Source organism: Myotis yumanensis, unplaced genomic scaffold (assembly GCF_028538775.1).
Source record: "Myotis yumanensis isolate MYYU_CA2020_CCGP unplaced genomic scaffold, mMyoYum1.0.hap1 SCAF_20, whole genome shotgun sequence".
NCBI lineage: Eukaryota > Metazoa > Chordata > Mammalia > Chiroptera > Vespertilionidae > Myotis > Myotis yumanensis.
Genome location: NW_027223771.1, coordinates 15,395,125 through 15,418,458, shown reverse-complemented (window position 1 = coordinate 15,418,458; position 23,334 = coordinate 15,395,125). Strand labels below are relative to the sequence as shown.

Genomic DNA, 23,334 nt, shown 5'->3' with positions numbered 1-23,334 from the left:
TGGAGAGGGCTGGCAGCTGAGGACACGGTTGTCTTTTTCAATCGGGAGGGAGTCTCAAGCTCTGGTCTGCTCTGAACTCCAGGTCCAGGTGTATCTTTGGGGACCCAGCCTCATACGGGGAAAAACTGGACTGTCTGGAATCAGGCAGAACTCGAGGGTGGCTTTCTCTTAGAGGTGCTTGCAGTGATTAAAGGGACCATGGGATGCGGGCTTCTTAGGGTGGGACTGGGGAGAAGCCATAGCTGCTTGCTCCGCCATGTTGATCCCCTGAGACCCCACCATACCCAAGCTGTGCACAGAGGCTTTGCATATGAAAGGTCTGGCGCTTTGAAATCTGAACATTACCCAACAAACTGCAGCTGAATCAGAGATACCCAGAACTTCAAAAAGAAGGTCCAAGGCCCCACGGCAGCTTGCATTGCTTCACAGCTGGGCCTCATCTGGGCACATCCAAACCACAAACAAAGAAGAGGAATCTCTCCTTAGCTCCTGCTGTGTAGCCTCAGGCAGAGGCTAAATTAGCAGCACCTTAGAGATCCAAAAGCCAGTGTCCCCAGGGGTCAGAGTGGGAACATACAGATTACAACTACTCAGATCCATAAGGGACACATTCAGGGGGCAGACTCAGTGAGCACCAAAGTCCACTGAAGCAAGTCTTTCCCCAGAAGAGTGTCTCCAGCTCAGAAGTTCTCCCACTGCAGACACAGCTGATTCTCACGGCCAAATGGCCTGGAGGTCAATTCCTCCCAGTGATACCTGCAACAATCAAGACTTAACTACAACAAGACTGTGCACAAAGCCCACAAAGGGGTATACCAAGAGTGTCCACCTCAGGTAATTGGGGAGGCTGAGCCACTGGTCCCTATAGGACACCTAACACAGAAAGTTACTCTATCAACACAATCAAGCATAAAAAATGAGGAGACAAAGAAACAAGTAACAAATTACAGAAATGGAGGAAAGCAAACTACGGGATATATAGTTCAAAAATCACACTTTCAATGTTTTTCAAGAACTTTCTAGAAACCACCGATAAATTTAGTGAGACCCTCAAGAAATCTAGTGAGACCGCTGATAAATTTAGTGAGACCCTCGAGGTTATGAAAAAGGACCAACTAGAAATTAAGCATACACTGACTGAAATAAAGGATATTATGCGGAGTTCCAACAGCAGACTAGAGGATCACAAGAATCAAGTCAAAGATTTGAAATATGAAGAAGCAAAAATCACCCAGCCAGAAACACAAAAAGAAGAAAAGAATCCAAAAATATGTAGATAGTATAAGGAGCCCCTAGGACAACTTCAAGGGTACTAACATCCGAATTATGGGGGTGCCAGAAGAAGAGAGAGAGAAAGATATTGAAAACCTATTTCAAGAAATCATGACAGAAAACGTCCCCTACCTGGTGAAAGAAATAGACTTCCAAGTCCAGGAAGCGCACAGAACCCAAAACAAAAGGGATCCAAAGAGGACCACACCAAGACACATCATAATTAAAAGGCCAAGAGCAAAATACAAAGAGAAAATCTTAAAAGCAGCAAGAGAAAAACAATCAGTTAACTACAAGTGAGTACCCATATGACTGTCAGCTGATTTCTCAACAGAAACTATGCAGGGCAGAAGGGAGTGGCAAGAAATATTCAAAGTGATGAATAGCAAGAACCTACAACTTGGATTACTTTACCCATCAAAGCTATCATTCAGAATTGAAGGTCAGATAAAGAGCTTCACAGGTAAGAAAAAGTTAAAGGAGTTCATCACCACCAAACCAGTATTATATGACATGCTGAAAGGTATCCTTTAAGAAGAGGAAGAAGAAGAAAAAGGTAAAGATACAAATTATGAACAACAAATACATATCTATCAACAAGTGAATCTAAAAATCAAGCAAATAAACAATCTGATGAACAGAATAAACTGGTGAACATAATAGAATCAGGGGCATAGAAAGGGAGTGGACTGACTACTCAGGGGGGAAAGGGGTGTGGGGGTGTGGGAAGAGACTGGAAAAAATTGTACACCTATGGATGAGGACAGTGAGTGGCAGGGATAAGGGCAGAGGATGGGGTGGGAATAGGTGGAGGGGAGCTATGGGCGGGGGAGAGGAACAACTGTGATAATCTGAATAATAAAAATTTAATTGTAAAAAAACATTTAGGCCATAAATAAATGAGCTAATAGCGTTTTAATTATTTCTAAACTAGTAATGATTTTACTTGTTGTTAATTAAAAATTCATTCTTAATTTAAAATAAATGTAAATTGTTTTAAGTAGATGAAATCTTTGGACTTATGATGGGGGAGTATTGATTATCATTTCTGTTAATTACCTAGCTTCACTAACTGCTATAACCAGACAACCTGACGGGCCCAGGCTGCTGGTTAATACTTGAACGAATGTAGCAGAGACTGGGTTGACTCATATATGGTGTTTATTCCATTAATGTGGGCAGAATGGGAGAGCAGCAGGTCATCCACAAACATCTGCTCTACTCACCCCATAAGTCAGCTGCTTCTCTTGGGTAGAATGATACAGACTCCATGGGAAAGTAGAAATTACACGCATGGGGAAGTAGGCAAGGTACAGTGGTTACAGGTTACAGGCAATGCGGGTTGGGGGTTCATAAGGGGCTGGTGCCTCAGGGACCAGCTTAAAGGCAACCAGGTTGTTAATCTAGGCTGTTCTGGGGAAAGGAGGATGGCTGGATTCCCATGTCAGCTACCATGCTCCAGGGCGTACAACTCTCAAACAGATTAGAATGTGCTTTCTCTGATCAGAACGTAACAATCACAATTAACAGAGCCAGATTAATATTTCTTCTTATTATAGCTAGTCCCCAGTATTCTATTCCTGCCCCTAACAAAAGTACAAAAATGAAAAGAAATCACACCTAAATCTGTTTTATTCATGACTACCTCAATCAATTCCTCTTGTAAAGTCTATCCCATAAACTTAACTAACATGCTTCATTTGTGGGAGGCATGATGAGATTTAAAATGATGTCAAACGAACTGTGATCTAAACTGGAAACAAATTTATAGATGTCGTGATCTGACCTGAGAACACAGCAAATTACTTATAATTGAAAGAATCTTGATATATTGAAAATTACTTCTTTTATCATTATGCCAATCAAGATTTCAATAACTGTTGAATTTATGTTAATGAGATAGTAACTGGATGCTAAAATTTTTCACTCTCTGCTCCCAATATTCAGGGTCAACGTTTCAGAGAAATGATGCAAAATTTATGAACCTAGAGCTGTTTTAAGGAAAATTCATAACAATGACACAGAAAACAGGATGAGGCCGACTGAAACCACAATAGAGTGAGTGCCAGCTTAGCACAGTGATGAGCATGTTGCAGACATTTTATCTCATTTAATCCACTCAAAGTCATCAAGGTGTTCCATTGACTTAGATGTATTTTGGACCTCAGATATGCAGAAATTTAAGGAGTAATCCAAGGTTTTCTATCCTAAAACTTGGTTCCATGACCTGGCCAGTGTCACTCAGTTGGTTGGAGCACCGCTCTACACACTGAAAGGCTCTGGGTTCAATTCCCAGTCAGGTTTCATACCTAGGTTGGGTGTTCAGTTCCCAATGGGAGTGCCTATGAGAGGCAACCAATTGATACTTTTCTCTAACATCAACATTTCTCTCTCCTCCCCCGCTCTCTCTCCCTCTCTCTCTCTAATGAGTAAGCATATCCTCAGGACAGTATTTAAAGACAAAATGAGTTCCACTAGGTCTTAGAAGTTAATTTTTAAATTTTAGTTTAAATTCTTGCCAAATTTCCCAATATTTTCAAAGAATACCTTGGAGTAAACTAAACCAGCAATAACATTCCTTTATTTATATAAGCAGTTTTACTGCACCTAAGCCTGGTCCACCTGGCTCAGTAGTTGAGCATCGATCTATGAGCCAGATGGTCATGGTTTGATTCCAGGTCAAGGCACATGCCCCTGTTGTGGGCTCAATCCCCAGGGTGGGTGTGCAGGAGGCAGTCAATCAATAATTCTCATCATTGATGTTTCTCTCTCTCTCTGAAACCAATTATATATATGTATATAATGGAATTATTTTTTAAAAAATAAAAATAATAAAGGAAGGATAGAGAACTCACCCTGATTAGAGAGGGCAGTGGGTCTCAGCTATGACCCCACATAAAAAAACCTGGGAAGGATAAACAGACAAGCCCCCTCTCCTCCGAGGCTAACACCTCTGGTCCTAACACCTCTGGCTAACACCTGTGGGACCTCTTCCAAAATGATCAGAAAGTTCTAGGATGATTCTGCTGTACAGCCCAGTCCAGCACCACAAGGTAAGGGTGGAGGATGCTAAACTAACGGGGACTCACTGCACACAGTCCAATCACAGGGTCTCACCACAGAAACACAGTTGCCACTCAATCCCTCAGAACTCTTGCTGACCAGGCCGGTCACCTGACTCACAGCTCCAACTACCTCCCAGACTTCCACTATGGGTTCACGTCCACAGGGAACTCAAAGCACTTATGAGTAAAAGTGACTCACCAAAGCTCTTTGCAATTTCCTCAGTTTCTCTACAGGCTCAGGGTCATAGCCCAGAACCCTCTGCATGCCATTGTCCTTCAGTACTAACATCTTTTCCAGCAAAAAGCGAATCCTAAAAATATAAACACACAAAAGAGAAAGCCATCATTTCAAATTGTCTGTACAACTGACCTTCAACTTGGGAAGAAATAAACCAACTCTGCTGGTGGCCATCACTGCTAATAAACCTGATGGTCTCAGGCAGACCAATCCCTCTCCAGCTTCTGCTGCCTTTTAACATCAATCCAGCACTGAACTTGCACCAGAGCTCCACTGGGAACTTGACCACTACCCACAAATCTCTGGGTTTTCCTCTCCTGTTCTCTCACCCCCAACTGTTTCCACTGATGCCCTCACTTGCGCTCCTCCCTCCTGACCCTGTGCTCTGGATCACCCCTGCTCTCCACAAGAGTTGCCAATCCTTCCCGACTCCTGGGATGTTCACTCTTTTAACTTTTAACCTGGAAATAGTGTCATACTGAGAGAAAGGCTGTAGGAACAGTACAGAGAACTCCCAGATATCCCATGTTGCTATTTCTTCAAATGCTGACTTTTTATTGATATAGTTCACATACCATCAAACTCACCCATTCAAAATACACACTGAGTATATTAAGGGTTGTGCATCCATGTCCATAATTTTACATCATTTTCAGCGCTCACCAAAAAGCAGTTCCAAATACAATTTAACAGCCACACCAAAATTCCCCGCAACCCACCACCCGTAGGCAACCAGGAGAGTATTTTCTGCCTCTGCTAACTTCTGTGCTTTTAAAATTGATTTATTTTTAAAAACATATTTTTACTGAGATAGCTGGTTTGACTCAGTGGATAGAGCTTTGGCCTCTGGACCAAAGGGTCCTGAGTTTGATTCTGCTCAAGGGCGCATACCTCAGTTGCAGATTCCACCCTGGCCCAGGCCTTGGTTTAGGGTGTGTACAGGAGGCAACCAATTGATGTGTTTTCCTCACATTGATATTTCCCTCTGTCTTTCCATCTCTCTTGCACTTTCTCTAAAAAAAACAATGGAAAAATATCCTCCAGTGAGGATATATATATATATATATATATATATATATATATATATATTATTGATTTCAGAGAGGATTGAAAAAGGAGAGACGGAAGCATCAATTATGAGAGAATCATTGCTCAGCTGCCTCCTGCATGCCCCACACTGGGGGTGGAGCCCAGAATCCAGGTATATGCCCTGACTGGGAATCAGACCATCACTTCCTGGTTCAGCAGTAGACTCTCCACTACTAAGCTGGGTTGAATTCTCTGTTTTAAACCTGGCCTCTGTGCATTCAATATGGGGAAACTTGTACTCTGGAACACTCCAGCCTGGTTCCCATGACCTTTCTCCTGCTCTTCCTACCCTCAACCGCTCTTCTTCCCAAAGGTCTGAATGTCAGTGCTTCAACCCTGAGGCTTCCCACCGCAGAGCCTCAGGACCTCCTCAGAGGGCTCAGAACACACCTCCTAACAGTGAACATTTCGGGATTTCAGAAAAGAGCCCATCTTCCCTTTTGAGTGTGGGTCTTCTGCATGTACTGCTGTCCACCCAAGGCCCAAGCTGAGAACATGGGCTGACCCTGGCCTTCCCTCACACCCCTCACCCACCTAGTCAGTCCTCACTGCCACACCCACTGCAACTGAGCTAATCCTCCCCCCACTGGCTCCATCTTCCTGCCTGACCAACTCCGTCTTCTACGTTGTAGCCAAAGGGACCATTAGCATGAAAACTTCCTTTGCCATTTTCCCACTCAGAACCCTCTGGTGCCTTTAGGATAAAAGCCCAAATTCTTGCAATGGCCTCTGCCCTGCTCCTCTGTGGGCCCCACACAAACCCTTTTCCTGCTCTTCACACATCCTGGGGCTTCCCTGTCCTCCCCTACTCTGATCTTCAGAAAAGAAAACAAGGTAGGAGCCATGCTCAGCCCTGCCTTCTAGAAGGGGAAACTGAGGTTTGGAAGACTCAGGTACAGGGCTGTCCACTGGCTGAGCTGGTAGTCCAGGTGTGCTGACACCTGAGCCCCAAGCCAAATGGCCTTCCTCAGTAAATAACTTTTGAATACATGAGTGTGAAATCAATTCTTAAACTGAAGAACTATCCTGTTTCTTAAAACTGAAAAAAGGCTTGTTCACATCATCCTATATAATAAAAGAGTAATATGCAAATTAATCATCACTGTGAAAAAAGGAGGTGCCCATAGCAGCCAGGGCAGGATGCTGGCTGTGTCACACCAGCAATGTGAGGCCAGCGGGCACTGCCATGGTGACCCAGACCAGGCAAGCCCCCAGCAGGGTCAGCTGGCAGGTCACCCCGGCAATCTGCAAGCAGGCAAGCACTGCCCGAATGCAGCACCCAGCAGGGCCTGTTGACAGGTAGCCAGGCATGGTGGGTCACCACAGCAATCCCCAAGCAGGCAAGTTTGGTCTGCAGGCAGCACCCACCAGGGCCTGCTGGCAGATCATCATGGGGACCCCCGAGCAGGCAAGCACCCAGCAGGGCCTGCTGGTGGGTAGCTGGGGGGATGTGGGAGCAAGCAAGTGTGGCCAGTAGGCAGCGCCCAGCAGGGCCTGCTTGCCATCTCCATGGTGTGGAGCAGGCAGGCCCTGCAGAGAGCCGAGAACCTCGGGGAGCGAGCCTAAGCCATCAGTAGGACATTGCTGATGGCTCCCAGACTGGACAGTGTGCAGGTTGGGCTGAGGGACCCTCCCCTTCCCCTACCTCGTGCACGAATTTCATGCACAGGGACTCTAGTATATAATAAAAGCCCAGTGACCAAACAACAGAATGACCAGAATGATGACCAGTCACTATGAAGCGTATTGAACAACAGGGGGCCAACACTCAATGTAGGATCTGCCCTGTGGTGGTTAGCACGCTCCTCTAATGCTGACCAGAATGAGTGGACTTCCACCGCAGGCTGATCCTTGCAGGCCATGCCCCCCTCCGACCAGTACATGAATCCCTTGCTCTGGGCCTCAAATATATATATATATCCAATAAGCTAATTGTCTCTCCAACCGTTGACCAATTGACCAGATGCTATGATGCACACAGACCACCAGGGGTCAGATGCTGTGACTGGTAGGTTAGCTTGCTCCTGGGGTCCAGCTGATCAGGACTGGGCTAGATGGGACAGACATGCCCGGGAGCCCTCCCACGATCCCTCCCTGGCCCAATCGTGCACCAGTGCGGTCCCTTGGCCAGGCCTGCACCCTCTAGCAATTTGGGACTCCTCGGGGGATATCGGAAAGCCGAATCTGTGCACCTGGCCTCTAGTTTTAAAGATTAAAAAATCAAATCGCAGAAGCAGAAGATAGCAGATTACTAGGAAATGAAATGTAGCATTTACCCCACTTATTTCTATGTGCCGGTCAGCTTCTGAACACTTAGGTAGTCAGGAGGCAGGTCGAGTGACCCATCATACCTTGCCTTGTCCTGGAACTTGCTGCCTGCCCTGCTGGCTTTGGCCTGGTTCTCTTTGATCACTTAAAGTGACAAAACAGAAGATGGTCACCATAGAGATGAAAAATAAACAGATTTGATATTTATTTTGGAGATAGTCTGCAGAGGACTTGGTGAAGAATTACATGTGGCTGGTGAGAGAGGGAGCTATCAGGCTGGTACTCAGAGAGCAGCACCTCTATGGTTAGCATCCTAGCTTCCTTTCCATTTGTACAGTCACCAGCCAGCAATCAAGTATTTTCAATATTACAACTAGTGCATTTCTAATTAGTCAGCTAGAGGTGCCATCTACTAAAAGGTAGAAAACTAGAGGAAAAATAAATTGAAGGGATTCTGCTGTTGGATCAAGAGTTTGGATTTGGTTGTGTGCATTTTAATATCTGAAGGGCTTATTAATTGTTCATTTTAATAAGCCCTTGAGATATTAAAATGCAGATGTTAAGTTGACAATTGGATATAACAACTAGGCTGGGAATTGTCAGCACATTGTTAACATTTAAAGCTATAGGAATGTGTATGCTGTCACCTAGACCCTGAGTGTGCAAGTGGGAAGTGGGACCAGGACTGAGCCAGAAGGGGTGAGTAGATAACAAAGACTTAGAAAAGTGGGCAAAGCCAGAGAGGCGGGCCATGGACATTTGGCCCAGGTGATGGGGATGGAAGCTGGAATGGAGTGGGTTTATGAAGATGGTGTAGGCTAAGAGTAGGCAAGATTACAGAGATCACGTGCAAAGGCAATTTCAAAACACTTGCTGTGGTGGTCAGTGGAGGGGCTGTCGTGGGGAGGGGGAATCTGTCATTTCCTCTTTGTCTCTTATTCTAAATACTCCCCCAGTTCATTTAGTCATTCTTTATATGATGGTATTCCAGAAGATCCTGTAACTTGTGCTTAGCAGTGTTTTCCCCGAGAGTAGGATCCTTCACCTAAAATGTGTTCCGATCCAGCCTGGGCTGGGGCTGGGACCAGGGCTGCCCTGTCACTTGCTTTCCTGCTAAAAATTAACAGATACAACCAAGCATACAGGCAGCCGCGCCCTCTGTTGGTTCATTATGAAACTGCAATCAAATCAAGCTCCTTTGCACTGCTTAGTCCAGTGATGGCGAACCTATGACACGCATGTCAGAGGTGACACGCGAACTCATTTTTTTTGGTTGATTTTTCTTTGTTAAATAGCATTTAAATATATAAAATAAATATCAAAAATATAAGTCTTTGTTTTACTATGGTTGCAAATATCAAAAAATTTCTATCTGTGACACGGCACCAGAGTTAAGTTAGGGTTTTTCAAAATGCTGACACGCCAAGCCAAAAGGTTCGCCATCGCTGGCTTAGTCCCTTCACTGTCCTTCCTTGTGCACTGAGAATGATAACTTGGAAGAACTGTTGATCAGAAGCAGGGGTAGCCCAGGAGCTCTTGAGAAAGAAGCTCTGATAACTCTGAGGTGAAGACAACTTCAGGCTAAGCAGACAACGCTGGCTTTTATGATTCCCACCTGACAGATGAGGAAGCTGGAACTCGGGCACAGCGTCATTGAAGTGGGAGAAACTGAACAGCAGAACTCCTTTCTGTGTCCTAGCATGGGCTGTCAGAGCTGTATCATATTTCTTCTGAATGCTTTGGAATGTTTTTTGCAGGGTAGAAATACAAGGTGAATGTTTAAATGTTGTTCTATTATACACTTGGGACCATCTAAAAGGCAAATCAGACCCTGGCCAAGTAGCTCAGTTGGGTAGAGCATTGTCCAAGGTTGTGGGTTTGATTTCCCAGTAAGGGCACATACAAGAATCAACCAATGAATGCATAAATAAGTGGAACAAAAAAAAATCAATGTTTCCCTTTCTCTTTCTCTCTTCTCTTTTCCTCTCTCTAAAATCAATCAATAAAAAGATTTTAAAGGCAAAAAAAACAACAACAAAGTGACAAAACATTATCTTTTCTCAACAAAAAGCCCACATTTCTCAGCATTAACACATCGCGTACCGCATAGAAATTGCTAAGACATACGCCAAGGACTGCATGTTTTTGGGCAAACTGCACATTATTTAAATCATCATAATGCACTTTAGGTGTTGTTTTTCAATAATTATAACATTTTTATTCACAAAAACAATTAAACAATTGAAGTTCCTAGTACTTTTTTAATGTATGGTACTGCGTCAAACATTTTCCTCTATGAAGAGGGACCAAACAAAATTTACATAAGTATCTAGATTCACTCTTTTTTCCTTGGGCGTGAAAAATGAGAACACTTCTGAGAGGTCCTTAACAGATGACGCGCGAAACATGAGAAAACTCCTGAGCAGTACGAAATGTGTTAATAGGATCAGTTCCTATCTTTCTCTGTGAAATTTCTTGTAAGTTTTTCCAAAATGACTAATATGAGGAGAGGCTGTCCCAGGTGGAAGTCATACAAATGGGCAATGATGGTGAACAGGTTGTCACACTCTTTGCCTTCACTGCCCTTTTTACAGACGTCATCAAACTTCCTCACTGTGGCCTCCAGACTGGGAGCTTTCACCTGCACCAATGGAACAGACGAAACGTTCTTGCAAACACCTGACATTTGTGGCAGCAAGTTACTCTCAGGGATCCTTCTTTTCAACAAGCTGTTAGTGTTTATGCTGAAGGAGTCAGTGCTTATAAAATCAACACATCATTATACACATGGTAGGATGCACAGGCCCACAGGACAGAAACTTTAAAAACCAGTCTGAGTGTACAGTATTGATACACAGCAACACAGACTGGCAGATGCAGCACAGAGCAATCTGCCACAGCACTGGAGCCTCCCATGTTAGCACACCCTCTCGTCTTCTAAGTCTATGGGGGACTGCCTCAGCAAGCAACCATCTGGCTCCTTGGAAAAATACCACTACACATCTCTGTCTGCAGCACTGCACATCTACCGACACTCATTCTGACATGCCCACTGAGCCTGGAGGAGGAGGCATAGAGTGGTGTCGAAGGTCCAGTTGGGAAGTGAGACCTGCACAAATGCAGTCCTGCTGGACCTGGGAAGGAAGACCTCAAAACAGAACTAGCAGTTGTGACCAGCAACTTGGCCACTAGTCATAAAAGATTAAACTCTGAGGAACTGAAGCTGGAAGGGGAAACCTGAGGGGAATAGCAGGTTATGGGGGGCTCCTTCAATTATGGGTGCAGGTGAGCTCAACCAGACAGGTTAGTGTGATATACACGTGTCATTGCTGACGGGCAAACACTAAATGCTACAAGACTCCAGAGAAAGGCCAGTTGGGCAGATGAGAATGACTTCACAGAGGCCAGTGTCCATAGACAGGGGATATTCTTTAGGGAACAAATAATAAATATAACCTGTAAACTCCCTATTGGCGCCCCTGCATGAAAATCAACTTGAAGAGCATACTATGCCCAGGGCATTAAGTTCAAATATAACTTAAAGAAAGAGAGAGAGATAGAGAGAGAGAGGAGAGAAATTACCCAGCCAGCATGACTTAGTGGTTGAGAGTCAACATACGAACCAGGAAGTCATAGTTTGATTTTTGGTCAGGACCTATGCCCAGGTTTCCAGCTCAGTTCCCTATGTGGGGTTTGCAGGAGGGAGCTGATCAATGATTCTCTCACATCATTGATGTTTCTATCTATCTCCCTTTCCCTTCCTCTTTGAAATCAATAGAAATATATTTTTGAAAAGAGAAATTAGAAATCTGCAGACATAAAAATAAATTTACATAATAGCGTGCAAAGTGTCCACTCTATGGGGAGTTGCCCTAGAGTTCAACCAGGGGGCGGGGCTGGCTGGGGGAATGGAGAGTGTATCCAGCTGCCAGCAGGAAGCTGCTAGGGACCCTACCAGTGCATGAATTTGGTGCACTGGGCCTCTAGTTTATGTACAAACTACTCAGGTTGAATGCGTTCAACACACAATTGGAATTAATTACGTCAATTTATCTAAAATTTTGAATTTATTTCGTGTCTTCAATATAACCTGTAACTTAGTAGAGCATTTAAAACAAACAATACCATTCATGTTGCTGAAGTTATTAAGCACTTACATGAGCTCTGATGGGACTTGCACATACTCTGCAGAGACCTGATGTCTGATTAATAAATGACTCAAGAGCAGCTCAGGGACCGTCCCCCGGATCTGGTGACACACTCTGGGTCCCACGAGGACGCTCCTGTCACCACAGAACTAGAGCTTCATGGACGCGCATCCTGAGAGCTCATCCCTCTGGCACAGGTTTCAGGGGACGCCAAACTCCCAGGCACCATGATGAGGCCCCTGCAACGAGTCCTATCTGGTGTCCTTCATGCCAGGAGAGAAGGTTGATGTGCGAAGTGGACCAATGACCTCCTGGGCCCACGTCCAGTGGACGCATGACCTGCTGCAGGTGGTCAGTGTCTATGGCATTTATTACAACCCGGTGACATTCTGCCTGAGCCCAAACCCTTTGCCTGAGGAGGATCCCGGTCCGTCACAGGAAGACATGGGCCCAGAAAGCCATGGAACAGCCCCCTGAGCTGTGGCCACACAGGGCAGAGGCAGGCGCGGGTCTCCATCACCCTCGGCGGGGAGGGTGGGCCTGGCCTGTGAGGAGGAGTCTTTCTCAGAAACCAAACCCTGACTTCAGAAGGCGCCTCCCTAAGCAGCTGGTCCATGCAGACCCGGGAGTCTTCAGCCCGTGCCCCGGGGCCCCCACTTCCCATCTTTGCTGCAGAAGCTGATGGACTCCCTGCAGGGAGCACATCTCCAGTGAGGCTGCTCCCCCAGGACACCTGCAGGACCTCCTCCCTGCAGGGCAGCCGCCTCAGGGCTCCGCCCGCCGCCCCCAGGCCCATGTCCCCCTCGAGGCTTCAGGGCCCTGCACTGCCAGCAGCCACTCAGGCCAAACAAGCCTGCACCCCTGGACTCTGCTGTCTATTGGACAAACCTTGCTGACTCCCGGCAGAGGCTGGACTTCCGGGTGATGCCTGGAGGACAGAGCACTGCGAGGGGCGACGCTTCGCCCCCTGGTGGCGGGAGGCTGCAATGTGTCCACTGTCAGAACTCTGTGCCCTGAGTAGGTGAGTGCAGAGATGCATTCTCACTTCACACAGGAAAGCCCTGCAGGCCCTGGTACAGAGGCCTCATGCCCGTAGGAATATGTGCCCCCGGGCCTGGGGTGCATTTACCAGTATTTACAGGAAATTTCTACTCAGCTTGCTGTTCTGAGACTGGTGTTTCCACTCCACCTCGGGCCTCAATGTCTCCGTGTGCCGTGTGATACCCTGAGGTGTGTTCTGCAGTGTCCCCATATCCACGCGGATGGGACATAGTGACCGTGGCCTTATTTGGGAATAGGGCCTTTGCAGCTGTAATCAAGTTCAGAGGAGGCCTTGGGTCTGGGATGGCTGGGCCCTCACTGCAGTGACAGGTGTCCTTCTAAGAGGGAAATTAGACTCACTGGCAGAGAGAATGTCATGTGACTCGGACGCAGAGATGGGTGGGGAGGATGGGTCTCCAAGCCAAGGAACCAAGGAGAGCTGGCACCACCAGAAGCTGGGAGAGGTTTTCCCTTGCAGCCCCAGAAGGACTGGCTTTGCCCTCACCCTGATTTCTGGGGGTGATTGTTTCACAGGCAGTGTGGAGTTTCTCTGGTCCCTACCCACCTGCCCAGATCACTGTCTCCTAAGCTCCTGCAGAGAAGCCAAATTGGAGGAATGGACTCCCAGCTGCAACCTCCAGGCTGGGGGTGAGGAGCAGGAGGAGGGGTTGCCTGAGGCACTGGCTCCTCACTGCCTCCCTGAGCACCTCACATCCTGTGCCTTGACAGGTGGACCAGGGCTGATATCTGCCCAGAGGGCCTCAATAACAGTGTGTAGGGCTGTGCCAGGGAGACTCAAGAGCAGGCATGACAATGTTCATCTTCCATCTGCCCAACCTCCTCCAGTGTTGCATATACTCAGCACCCTCACTACCCCCACCCAAGTCTCTACAGGGTCTCCCTCCTGTCTTACACACTGGAGAGCATGCCTGTCTCTCATTCAATCATTTCTCTGGTGATAATTGGGAAGAGGGAGTCAGTCACCCTTTTTGTCACCACGTTTAACAGGAACTACATGAAGTAAATCCATTTATTTCCCCAGAGGGCTTAGAAGGAGTCTGACCCACAGTAGCTGCTCAGTGAATGAAAGTCAGCACCCTCCCCAGGCATTCAGGGCACTTGGTGGATAGAAAGTTCAGTTTCTCTGGACCTGGTGAAAGGGCTGGTTGCAAATATAAAACATTCCATGAATGACACAGGGGCTGATGGTTGTGCAACAGGGCCAGTGGTAGGGCCAGGGTGCTATACAAATACATTATAAGAAATTGAGGAACATAGGCTGCCATTCAGAAAAGGACGACCTGAATGAGTGAGGTTCTCATAGACACCTTCAGCTTGTTTTACTTGCCAGCATAAAAGAAAACATCATCCAACATTCACGTTGGAACCACACTCATCTGTTAGTTGAGGGCAAGCATAGGTTGGCTATAAATACACCTGTTTGGAGAAATCAATGAGAGCTTTCTGAGGGAATCTATGAGCTGTGTGCATATATATATGTATATATATATATATATATATATATATATATATATATATATACATATATATATGCATACAGATAAACATATTCCCTCCCCTTCCTCTGGTTGGTTGATAAACACTTGGCTGTATGCTTCCCGATGTTTTTCCAACCTTTTCTAATTTTCTCACTTTGCTCTTCTCCCCAGTGGGAGTGCCCCTTGTCCCATAGGTGATCCAACCCTCTCTGCAGGCAGACCTTATCCCAGAGCTGTCACTTGGATATTTCCCACTCCCCAGATCACAGAGCTCTCATGCCAGGGTAGAGGTGCATCTATGGAGCTCAGTGGGGTATGGTTTGGGATGCCCCCTCAGCAATGGGAACACATGGTACTGCCCAGAGGACCCACCACCTGAGTGTGGTTGGGTATTTGAAGAAACATCAGAGTAGGAAGCATCTGAGAGAGTGCTGGATACCACACGGGAAAGAGAGAGGGGGATACCCAACATGGTCTGTGTGGAGAGCGACTATTGTGTTTGGACAGGTTCAAGCTTCAGACTAATTAGAGGACACGATCCTCTCATGGGAAAGCCACATGCAAGTCCCGGCAAAATTATAGCCAAAGGCTGTAGTTGTAAGCTTGACCTTATGGTCTGAACCTGTGGTCCGTGTCGCTAAGTGAGGTTTGCTGTAGGAGGTGCTTGATGGTGTTCAGGTGCATGTAATTGAGTAGATTAGAAACCTGGGAGAACACTGTAAACATCTTGACCATGCCTTTACTTTGCATCATGGAATCTGGCTATAAAAATAGGCTCGGCTTGCAGGCCGTGGCAGTGTCTCTCTAATCAGAGGGCAGTGTCCCACCTAGCCCCAGCTATATTCTCTTGTCTTTCTTCTTTAATCCTTCACCATTGCCGCGTCCCCACCCTTTCAGGTTCACGCATGGACATGCTGGCACAGCACAGGTCTGGATGGGGGACAGATGTGATGAGAGGATGAACATAGAGGCTTTGGTGGGGGGAGGATGGTGAATCGTGTGCTGAGCATTTTGAGTTGGAGGTGTCTCTGGGACATAAAAGCTGGAAACAGATCTGGAGGTTCCCAGGAGAGGCTGGGGCTTGAGGTGTTTGGAGCCTTCTGGGAAGATTGCAATGGAAGTGGCAGACATGTATGAGCTTTTCTTGGGCTGGAGGGTGGTAGAGCATTGGGCGCATTCTGAGGTGACCCATGGAGAAGCTAGACCACGAAGGGATGGGAGTAGCTAGTGTGGAACCTGAGGGAGGGAAGGTTCAAAAGGGAAGGTCACCAAGGGTGAATGCCGAGAGGTGCCATAGGACTGAAAAGTTGAGGGACACAGGCAGACCAGCTGACCAGTCCCTGGCAAACCCAGGGAATGGGATGTATATTGGACCTGGGATGAGAACAGTCATCTAAGATGGAGTGGGAAGATTCTACACACATTTTCAGGTTCAGAGGACCTATCAAATGTGGGATAAGGGGAGAGGTGGGGTCCAGCCTGCACCATAGGCTTTTGGTTTCTATGATGGACTGCGGGCTTGCTTGAATAATTAGGGAGGCCAGAGGAACCAGGGAGAGTGGAGGAAGCATGTAGCCTGGACAGAGGATCTAAGGCAGCCGACCTCAGGCTTGAAGTTTAGGAGGGGAGCGTCAGACCTAGGGGAACAGAGGGGGCCTGGAGGGAGCTACCTCCACGGTGGAAGCAGTCAATGAGTGTTTGTGGAAGGAATGAGTGAGTGACAGAGTGATTGGCAAGTGTGAGCCCTGAAAAACCTGTCCCAGAGGAGAGAGAATCATGGGACAGAGGCTGAGAGCTCCCAGGGGTGACTGGCCAGTGTCAGATCCTGCCAAAGCCAAAGGTGCAGGGGAGGAGGCCTGCAGGTGGCGCTGCTCAGTTTGGCTCAAAGCATTGGGGAGGGCAGCTTGGCTGAGTGGGCAGCTCCCAGAGCTGCAGGACCTCAGGAAAGAATAGGAAAGGAAGTGACAGGAGGCACCTTACAGGAGAGGTTTGGTGAGGAAGGAAGGGGGCATGCAGGTGACAGCTGGACAGAACACCATTAGATTAGGTCAGGAGGGGATCTCTACCTGCCTTCCTCCCTGCCTCCTTCTCCTGACACTTCCTGGTTGAGTAGCCTTGGAAAAATCCAACGGATCACTTTAAGCTTACCTCCTGTTTTGATATAAATCCCATATAAAAATGGGATTCAACTAATAGGAACATAAAATAAACGCTGTTGCACGGTAAACAGGAAACCTCCCTTTCCCATGCTCTCACCTCCTGGCAAAGGGAGCTGGTGGATTCCAGGGCCCGGGGAGACTGGGGGGATGAGCAGGGAGCCCAGAGACCCAACCCCCGAACAGCACTGCCAGTGACGAGCGGTGAGGAAAACTAGGACGCAATTCTACAACATCTCATTTTATTACAAACCCATCCTTGTGTGTTCCAAGAATCAATGGCTATTTGATATAGAACTCAAAGTGCTCCGAGTACTGACTATGTTAACATTTCTTTCCCAGTACCTTAGCTCAAATGAAAAAAAAATCTTTATAGAACCCAAATCACCAGGTTAAGTACATCACACAATGAGCACCTTTAGTAAACAAGAAGAAACAGAATGTGTCTGGAACCGGCCAAATACACACAGCAGCATGTGAGACTCCTGATGCAAAGAAATGACTCCCTATGGGACATAAACATGAGTGTCCCCCAAGACAGGTACACAGAGGTCAGCCTCCCAATAAACATGAATGATTCCCGATGGAGCATAAACATAGATAAGAATGAATGACGCCTTATGGGATGTAAACATAGGGTGGTCCAAAAAATGTGAACACAGTGAAAAGAAATAATAAATCAACTCCCGAAGGAAAAGAATGACTGCCTTTTGAACATAAATATAGGGCGCCCACCCTTTCCCAAATAGAAACACAGGTGAGACTCCGGTGGAAGAGAATGACTCCCAATGGAACAGAAAGTAGAGTTCCAAAAAAATGTGCACACACTTTAACAGCTGATAACTCACTGAATTTTCATACCTTTTCAAGTTTAACTGATTCAGAAAAATGGGTGAAGCCACACTAACCTGTGAATGAAAAAAAACTTCTCCACTAGGCTCTTTATGGGGATATGTAAAAGATAAAGTTGAGGAATCCAGGGCAGCTATGGAAAGAGATATGTACAAACATCAAACCGAAGGAACGATTCTTATTGTTTGCGCCTCCATCGCTTTTCTTAGTTCTGCTCCAGGCGCTGCTGCTGAGGAAGCAATGGAATCGCAAACACCAAGAATCACTGCGTTCTGTTTGTTCACATCTTCTGTCAACAGCAGCCCCGATGCCTGGACTGTGGCCCTTTCTGTGCCAGACACCTCATCCTTTATGTGTCCCCAAAAGAAAGTCCAGAGGATACATCTTCTTTGTTCAAAGTTCAGTCTGGCTTCACCCATTACATTAAATCTGTTAACCCTGAAATGGAGTGAAAATTGAGTTATCAGCTGTTAAAGTGTGTTTACATTTGGGGGGACACCCTGTAGTATATATATTTGGGGGACACCTCAAATCACATATATTTCACAAGTTTGAACACATGTATGTAATATATTACATTTGGTTCCTATCCTTGGAAGTCACTCAGAAATAATAAATCAAAGTGTCATCCTCAATGGGGGACAATGGGGCACTACAGCCACTTTCCAAATCACTTTCCTGCTTCTTGCACTTGTTCCCCTCTGCACACTGTGGACACTTGCTGGGAGGGGGCGGGCAAGGCTTTTCAATGCCCCATCACCCAGGCTGGGCAGACCCAGTGTTTATAGAAAAGTGGCCCCAGGAGCCAGCTGGAGAAAAGCAAAGCCTGAGGCCACCTGCCTTGAAGACTGCCCTGGCCTGAAGGACATGGGGCCCAGGCCTGGCTTGGCAAAGCTCTGGGTTAACAGTAAGCCTGACTCCAGGTCTTTGTGGTTTGGCTGGTCTGGGCTTCTCCTGGGACCACCAGGCTTCTAGAAGAGGGAGTCGAATTTCTGGATCACGAGGGACCAGCCCTGAGAGAATGTCTGTCTTTGCTCACCAGTGCATGCACACGCACATGCATATGCACACACATGCTTTAATGGAGGTGAAGTAGCTAACCCTGGTTCTATGGGGCATGCTCACATGTTGTCTGCCTCTGGAAAGTCAGTTTGTCATTGCCTTGTGAGTATCCCCAGGCCAAAGTGGATTTGTTGAAAAGATACCAGTGACTGGAGGTAGAGTCAGGAGTTTCACAAATGGGGTGTGACCCTTAGGGCTGGAACAGCGTTGTCACTAACAGAACAAATGGAAGCAGCACGGGAACCCTTTTCTCCTTCTACAGCCACTCCAGATACCGCAGGCAGACAGGAGAGGAGGCCGTTGTCTTCAGAAGGTGTGTTGGTAGTTTGAAGGCTCTGGATCTGCTTTGGGGTCAGGAGGTGGGGGCCACCATGGGTCCTCTGGCCTTTCAGTACGGGTCATTGGTGGTCTTTATGATTTTTCTTTTTTATGGTTTAGTCATTTTGTGGGGTTTTTGGGTTTTTTTTGTGGGTTTTTCATAAATGAGGGAGGGTATTTGGTGGAGGAACTGGTAAAAGGAAGGGAATCTCCAGTATCTGGAAAAGGGAGAACCTATTTTGAAGGGGGTGGGATGTTCAAGGACGATGAGGACTGAAAGCGTTTCAGCACAGCCGGGCGGGCCGCTGGACACTTGCCTTTGTTCTTCCCTTTGTTCTTTTTGCGCCAAGTGGCTAAATGGTTATCCCCAGATCACCAGGAGAAGAAGAAAAGAAGAAAACAACACAAAACAGCAAGTAAATGAATTGAAGAACAACAAGTGACTCTACATTGGCTAAATGTACTTGGGAAATCAGAATCCTGTCCAGCCCAGGAGAGATGGAAACAATCCCCATGGCACAACCAGAATCAGGACTTGGTGAATGATTGAGGCTCTGACTCCATCTAATTAATTCAGTGGCAACCTTGTGCCAATGCTTTACTTAGCAAGTGAGGAGAAGTCCCCCTCCCCAAGCTTAAGTAGGACAGGTAAGAGAAAACAAAAACTGCGCTATCCTGCCACCTACTGGACAGCTAAAGAAAGACCTCAAATTATCAACCTGCTGAATTGTGGAAAGGAAAATGTTCCTAAGTAAGAAAAGTGCTCACCACTTCAAATGTGCCAGCAGTGGAACAACCCATCAAGCAGCATGGACCACCAAGGTAACAATTACACAGGAAGACAATGACTCTTCTCCAGAAAGGAACTCAAAATAATGGGTGATTGTGATATAAAGGAGAGAGAAATCAAAACAGCAGTCATGAAGATACTCAACGAGATACAAGAAGGCAGTTCAATGAGCTCAGGAATACAATTAATGAACAAAAGGAGGACCTTACCAAAGAGATGAAAACTATAAAATGAACCAATCGAATTATGGAACTAAGAACTCAATGAATGAGATAATGAATGGATTTATTAATAACTGATACACAACAAAAGCTAGTTGCTATATCAAGATGTCCTGACATTGCCATGTTAGTCATCAGTCATTCAAGGGCTGGCAAGATATAGACATAAGTGAACTTCACTTAAAAATGAAAATATATAAAATAAAAATTCAAATATTTCCTTCATTGCACTATTTAGAAAATGGACAACTGCTCAGCAAGACATTTTACAAAAACTGAAATAAAAATGCTGTAAGGAAAGTAGCAATTAATGTTCTCTATGCAAGAAGATGGCAAAAATTTTCACTTAAAGACAAATATTAATCAGTTTAGTATTATAAGTTTATTTGGTTCATTAAAAAGATTCTCAGAGTAGGAACCACCAAGTTTTCTATTGCCTGTAAAACTATAATCAGGATTTCCACCACAAGGTGTCTCCAGGACTGGCCTCATATGAGTAGTACTCAGTCATCTGCTTTGTTGTTCCTGCAAGAAGGAGCATTTCAGTGCTGACCTCTGCTGGCTGCTTCTGAGCCCTGTAGGATTGTAAACAGCAGATACTTAGTATTTTATTTTTCCCTCAATGACTTGCATTTTTTTAAGTAGCCACAATGATAAATGGAATTTCCCATTAAATTGCATTTTAACAATGAAAATGTATCAGAGCAGAGTTACTCTCTTCAAGTATAGGTTCGAAACTGTCCTGAAAAGTACTTATGTTTCTAGGGAGTGGGGAGAGGTGGTCCCAGCTAAGGAATCCAAAGTCAGGAGGCTGTCAGTGATGCAGATGGCTTATCGGGTAATACTTGCTGCCTCTGGAAGGGTGGTACTTACAAGATCCTTGAAGAGGCCCTTGGACATATTTAGTAGCCACGTTAGAGATTTAAAAAATAATCCCTTAAAAACACTGCCAAGCATTTGCCTTCACCACCCTTGTACAATACACTCATTACCTTGGAGATGTTAATCATTTGACACTGAGGTATAATTTAGAGCAACAACCTCTAAGGGAGAACAAGATAGCCTGGCTGGTGATCAAATGACCGAAAAGGGCTCCAGAGGCCATTGCTTATACCACTGTTACCAAGGCATAGGAGGTGGGATCTGCCCTTTCTGTCTTCCCCACACCCTCCTCCTGCAGATCACAGTAGTTTTAGCCACTTTGTCAATGATACTGCCCCTCACCTCTATGATAATCTTTCCCTATTTAACATGTATGTCTTTATATAGAGTAGAAAACTATAAAGGACAGTTTGTCTAAAGATGCCCTCTAGTGATAATAACAAAGGTCACAATCAAGAAAGTAAATTTACCAAGTACCTGATTGTGTTGGAGTAACTTAACCCATTGTGTTTAAGTTGTTATCTTAAATGTTTCTATTTAGGGGGATTCTGACAAGTGATTTTATAATAGTACTAGAGGCCCTTTGCAGGGAATTCATGCACTCGGAGTGGGGGGTACCTCAGCTGGACCTGTGCTCTCTTGTAGTCTGGAAGCCCTCCGGGGATGTCCAATAGATGACCTAAGGCAGTGATGCAGAACCTATGACACGTGTGTCAGAGGTGACACAGGAACTCCTATTTTTTTTGGTAAATTTTACTTTGTTAAATGGCATTTAAATATATAAACTATATATGAAAAATATAAATCTTTGTTTTAATATGGTTGCAAATATCAAAAAATTTCTATACAGACACGGCACCAGAGGTAGGGTTTTTCAAAATGCTGACACGCTGAGCTCAAAAGGTTCGCCATCACTGCCCTAAGCTGTCAGTTGGACATCCTCAGCACTGCTGTGGAGGTGGGAGAGGCTCCTGCCACTGCTGCTGCACTCGCCAGCTATGAGCGCAGCTTCTAATGAACACTAGGGGTCAGCTTCTGCATTGAGCATCAGCCCCCTACTGGTCAGTATGCATCATAGCGACCAGTCGTTCCACCATTTGGTCCATTTGTATATTAGCCTTTTATTATATAGGATTGCTAAATTTTAGAGCTTCAAGACATTCAGCTTAAAGACTGGTAGATCAGGTTAACTATATGAAAATATTAAGGGGAAAAAACTAAAGGCACATAAAACCAAAAAAGGAGGAGAGATGCAACTGTCCTGGAAGAACATTTGAATGATAAGTTCATTTGCCAAAGTTATACTATTTAGTTAGCTTTCATGCCCCCCTAATCTCATGAACCTGGCACAATAGTAATTATGTTTTAAGTTTAGAGGCTAATTGCTGAGTTAAATTTATTTTCTCTGCTTGTGCATTTGACTTACAAAGTTCGTTTCCTTTCCAAACATTTTCTGTGTTCCAATACTTCTTGGTAGAGTCACAAGTGGTTTTCTGTTTCTCTTTCTGCTATCATCTTGAGAAGCTTGCAAAAGTGGTGTTCTGAGTTCCAAATGACTTATATTTGAAGTGTTATGCGTAGATGTTAACGGCTCTGAGATTTCTTGAGATGCTCTTCGTGTCTAAAGAAAATAAAAATGATACATTTTTAAAGTAAGTATAACATGAACAGTTAGAATTGTCTTCTTTAGTTTTGAGTCAATGACTCAGAGATCAGTTTGAAGTGTGAAAAAAGCTGACATTTAAAATATTTATCATCAATGACCACTGAATTAAATCTGAGTTCTAAGGTTAATCATTCTTCTATTAGTAGTCATGTGATTTGATAATTCAAGGAATAATAGAATCAGTTTGAAAATTTTAAAGTAGGAGGATACAACTTAATTCAAGAGTATGGAACAATTTTTAAATTACATTCCCCCTTTTCTTTTCTTTTATTCAAAGACATATTTTACTGATTTTTCAGAGAGAGGAAGTGAAGGGGATAGAGTTTAGAAACATCAATGAGAGAGAAACATCAATCAGCTGCCTCCTGCACACCCCCCACTGGGGATGTGCCAGCAACCAAGGTACATACCCTTGACCAGAATCTAACCTGGGACCCTTCAGTCCACAGGTCGACACTCTATCCACTCAGCCAAACTGGTTAGGTCAATTTATGTGTTGTTTTTTTTTATTGATTTTAGGAAACAGCATAGGAGAGGGATAGAGAGAAACATCGATGAGTAAACAAGAATATTTTCCTATACTCCTGCTATTTAGTTGACAAAATATATATATATATATATATATATATATATATATATATATATATATATAATTGCATATTTAGACAACCTCATTTTACATACAATATATTTTTCAGGAGTGAAAAATCTTAATGGATCAGAGAATTGATACAGAGAGAAAACAAAGAGTAACAGCAAGTGAAATT

General features: G+C 45.2%; 1 protein-coding gene across 1 annotated transcript in view; it reads right to left on the bottom strand.

The window, feature by feature from the left end:
- The window catches only part of LOC138998588 (protein Daple-like), a 53,248-nt gene that overhangs the window by 16,243 nt on the left and 13,671 nt on the right, over window positions 1-23,334 (bottom strand). Inside the window, exons 2-3 of the mRNA XM_070400732.1 lie at window positions 10,467-10,573; window positions 4,537-4,648 (exon numbers count right to left, since the gene is read on the bottom strand). Coding sequence (XP_070256833.1) covers window positions 4,537-4,648; window positions 10,467-10,573 — 219 coding nt within the window. The remainder of the gene's footprint in view (window positions 1-4,536; window positions 4,649-10,466; window positions 10,574-23,334) is intronic.